General features: G+C 41.6%; 1 protein-coding gene across 1 annotated transcript in view; it reads left to right on the forward strand.

Moving 5' to 3' along the window:
• Positions 1-635: 635 nt before the first annotated feature.
• The window catches only part of LOC143280610 (transient receptor potential cation channel subfamily A member 1-like), a 79,381-nt gene continuing 76,512 nt past the window's right edge, over positions 636-3,504 (forward strand). The window contains exon 1 of the mRNA XM_076585325.1: positions 636-1,293. Coding sequence (XP_076441440.1) covers positions 976-1,293 — 318 coding nt within the window. The 5' untranslated portion in view covers positions 636-975. The remainder of the gene's footprint in view (positions 1,294-3,504) is intronic.

Genomic DNA, 3,504 nt, shown 5'->3' on the forward strand with positions numbered 1-3,504 from the left:
TTGCACTGACCACGCACCCAAAAAATAACTGGTCCGGCTGTACGCATGACTTCGTTTGACCGGCTCGGTGAGCCCTGCGCTGAGAGGGAAACTTATCGTTTGCTTTACCGGGTAGTGTTGTTTGTCACGAAAAGGAAAACCCCAAGGGTGCTCCTCGTCAGCGGTTGGTGATTAAAAAAAAAAAAAAGGTCGGACAAAAACTAGTCAAATCTTGGCTACCTATGGCTGTATCGACAACACCCAAGAACGTTTTACGTGTGTACTGCATTGATTAGGTGTGTCGAACATCGGTTGGGGTGTCAAACATCGAGCTCGAAAATCATGCGAAATTAAAAGTTGTGCACTTCACAGTTTTCAGATTGCCAAGCAGACGACAGTGTCTCTGTGACTGTCATTGAGGATTTCGCACGTCAGTTTAGGCAATTATGATGACACTGAAGTGAACATACCAGTATTTATTTCCTTATTAACGTTTTCGTTCAATTGTTAACTGTGTGAACTTAGTCGTGTAACAGCTTTGTACAGCGACAGCTCAGTAGCCCCAACACAACTCCAACACTTCCTCTCTCTCCTCAACAGGTCGACAGACGAGAAGGGGGTGGTGGAAGGAGTGTGAAGGGTATGTTTGTACAACTCTGGTTGGTTTGTTTGTCGCGGCGCGCTCAAACGTCTCTCTCACTCTTGCGCCCGCTTGAGTATTGCGCAGGGCTGTGTCGACGTCTTGCAATGTGTCTGTAAGTTAATAACAAATAGCATTATTCTTGCAGTGTCATCATTCGTCGGCTTGTCAATGACCAAACACATCCGCCGCCAGCGCACCAGTCTGTGATCAAAGGTGTTGAGGCATTTGAAGTCCGAGCGAGAGCGAGCGATGTTTGTGCTCAGTTTCGAAACTGAAAACTCGTCCGAAATCCGTTGTTCATTCACCGAAAACAGGACAGACGCTGAGGTGTACCCCAAGTGAAAGCACTCCAAATGGCTTCCCCGACACGGGATAGCGACGAACGGCAGCTGGTGAAATTGTTAGGGTGTGACTCCGACTTCGAGCCTATTATTGCGTATGTTCCCCAGCAAGGCCCCCACCGTCACACCCACCATCACCATTCCCCCGGGCCACCCAAGGGGAGCAGGCCTCGGTACAGGTGGGGTATGATGAAGAAAGTTCGCCGGATGGGCCGACAGGTGAGACAGCTGTCCAAGCTGTCCAAGATGAAGTCAGGATCCACAGAGGTTGAGGAGGAAGGGGAGGCTGACGTGTGTCTGTTGGAGGACAGTCCTTTCCGTATGCTGAAGGTAAATGACAGGATGTTTTACGTTGTTTCTATCACAGACTCTGATGGTTCAAAATGTTTTTAGCGATCATCCCGTTTGTCTGTCTGTTTGTCTGTCTGTCAGTCTCTATGTCTGTCTGTCTGTCAGTCTCTATGTCTGTTTATGGGTCTTTGTCACTGTCTGTCTGTCATTCTTTTTCTCACCCTCTTTCTCCCTGTCTCTGCCTGCCTGCCTGCGCGCGCGCGCGCGTGTGTGTGTGTGTGCGCTCCGCATTTCAGCATTTGTGTCTCTGCGTTTATCATGACTCTCCCCCCCCCCCCTGTCCCTGGAGGGGATAGATAGGTCCCCAGACCGAACAAACACAAGAGCAATAAGAAATATTCCATAGAAGTGTTAAGATCCAGTTATCAGTAACATTTTCAAACAAGGTGGAAGCAAAGACACAATTTTAAAAAATCATAACTCCACCAGTACATAGAACATATTTTTTGTTTGTCTCTGGGATCAAACAATACAAGTTTCTTGGTTGGTTGGTTGTTTGTTTGTTTGTTTGTTTTTTTTTGTTTTTGTTTTTGTTGTTGTTTTTTTGTTTGTTTTTTTGACAATGCGGAAAAAATCTTGTGTGGTTAAAGAAATACTTAGGAAAATATTTTTCGTCAAGATCTTGCAAGCGGAGCGAAGTATGCGCTTTTCTGTATCCTGCAGAAATTATCCAGTTTAGAAAATCAATCTTTTGAATTGTTTATGAAATTATTTGACTGTCAGATTCAACCTATTACACAATACGGAGCTGAAATTTGGGGTCTTTGCGAATCAGCAATTCACTGTGAAAAAGTTCATTTATTAGCATTAAAGAAATTTCTTGGGGTGACTATGAAAACACGTAATGATTTAATCTATGCTGAAACTAATACGCTATCCAATATATTTGAATTCGATTATGAGATGTATTTCTTATTGGTTAAAAATAATGCGAATGGAAAACCTGAGACTGCCAAGGAAAGCCTACAACATGTTACATGATTTGGATAATAGAGGGAGAACTAACTTGATATCAAAGGTGAGAATAAAACTGCAGGATTTAGGTGGCTAAATCAAGGAGTAGAGGATATTTAAACGGATTTCTACGTACACTTCGCTCGAGACGAATCGACTGTCGTTGGCAGGAATGGTCGAGCCATATCCAAGATGGTAATCGTTTTGATTTTTGTAGACAGATGAACTTGAGATATACGGTAAAGTTTATTTGGCTATGAATATGGATAGACATTTAAAATGTATCATAGCAAAGTTTAGATTCGGAATTTCTGATTTGTTTACGCATTTTTACCGTTACAGGCAACATAAAGATAGTGACCTTGTTTGCCCTTTATGTAAAAGTGCGACGGAGAGTGAACTCCACTTTGTACTTTGTTGTCTTGTGTTGAGTTATCTTAGAAATCAGCTGATACCTTCAAAATATCATGGGCAGCCCTCCATGTTCAGACTGTATTTGCTTATGTCATCCACTAAGGAACACGTTGATAAACAGCTAGCAATTTACTTGTATAAAGCCTTAAAGATTAGAAATACAATATGCAGTTGAGTGTGTGCTATTTTTCCTCTTTTTTGTTATTCTGTGTGAATAAGACTTAATGCAGATAATGACTGTTTTTCTCATTTTCAGGTTACAACTGTGTTATGTTACATATCTGAATATATTCCCGATACTTCCTTAACTCCTGTGGAAAGAGGTCATTTTCCGTCTTCGGCCCAACAACTTGGAATTCTCTGCCTATTGCTCTCAGACAAACAACTCATCTATCTACCTTTAAAGCAAATCTTAAAACTTATCTCTTAAAAAAATACTTGTCATAACTCAAATAGTGCTGTTGTCCCAGGCCCATAGCAATGTGAGTGTGTGTGATGGGAGAGTAGAGAGAATGGGGGTGGGTAGATGGTGGTGGTGGTGTGGTTCGAAAGGGAGAATGACCCGATTTTTACACCATTTACCTTTTCTACTCAAAATTTTATTTTACAATTTTTACAGAATCTGTGGCATGCAGATTACAATTATGTTCCTTTTTACATGTATGTATTTTAAGTGAAAATTGCTGTCATCTCAGCCGTTTAATCATGTGTGTGTGCGTGCGTGTGTGTTAATGTGAGTGTTGGAGTGTAACAGTTGTAGTATTGATAATATGTTACTTTGTGAGTTTTATGCATTGTGTTTTTATAATATTAATTATTCTG

Source organism: Babylonia areolata, chromosome 3 (genome assembly GCF_041734735.1).
Source record: "Babylonia areolata isolate BAREFJ2019XMU chromosome 3, ASM4173473v1, whole genome shotgun sequence".
NCBI classification, from domain to species: domain Eukaryota; kingdom Metazoa; phylum Mollusca; class Gastropoda; order Neogastropoda; family Buccinidae; genus Babylonia; species Babylonia areolata.